This window comes from Pterocles gutturalis, unplaced genomic scaffold, assembly GCF_000699245.1.
Source record: "Pterocles gutturalis isolate BGI_N339 unplaced genomic scaffold, ASM69924v1 scaffold35898, whole genome shotgun sequence".
NCBI lineage: Eukaryota > Metazoa > Chordata > Aves > Pterocliformes > Pteroclidae > Pterocles > Pterocles gutturalis.
Window position 1 is genome coordinate 3,753 of NW_010124196.1, and position 349 is coordinate 4,101.

A 349-nucleotide genomic window follows, 5' to 3' on the forward strand; every position below is an offset into this window, starting at 1 on the left:
AGGGCCACCCAGGGAGAACACACAGCACGATGCTCACAGCAAAGAGCACACACCTCTTAGCTCTTAGCGGAAATTAGCTCAACGCTGTGGGAGAACAAGGCCACAACAGCACAGACTGAATCTGACGCTGTTTCTGACATGGAAAGGACGACCCGAGAGATCCAGGTTCCACAGAAGAGGCTGGAGCTGACAGAGACAGGCAAGAGAACGCAGAAACGAGCTCACCCCTTCGCTGTGCTGCACCACCGTGGCGATGTTCTGCAGGTTCTGGAAGTTGTTGACATTGACAGAACCAAACTCCACAATCTCATCATCAACCTGAAGCCCCTGGACAGAGAGAAGGGAGCTG

General features: G+C 53.6%; 1 protein-coding gene across 1 annotated transcript in view; it reads right to left on the reverse strand.

The window, feature by feature from the left end:
- The window catches only part of PSMD9 (proteasome (prosome, macropain) 26S subunit, non-ATPase, 9), a gene marked incomplete at its 5' end in the record, with an annotated part of 1,073 nt that extends 746 nt beyond the window's left edge, over nt 1-327 (reverse strand). The window contains one exon of the mRNA XM_010078198.1: nt 226-327. Within this exon, the coding sequence (XP_010076500.1) occupies nt 226-327 (102 nt within the window). The remainder of the gene's footprint in view (nt 1-225) is intronic.
- Between the last annotated feature and the right edge of the window lie 22 nt (nt 328-349).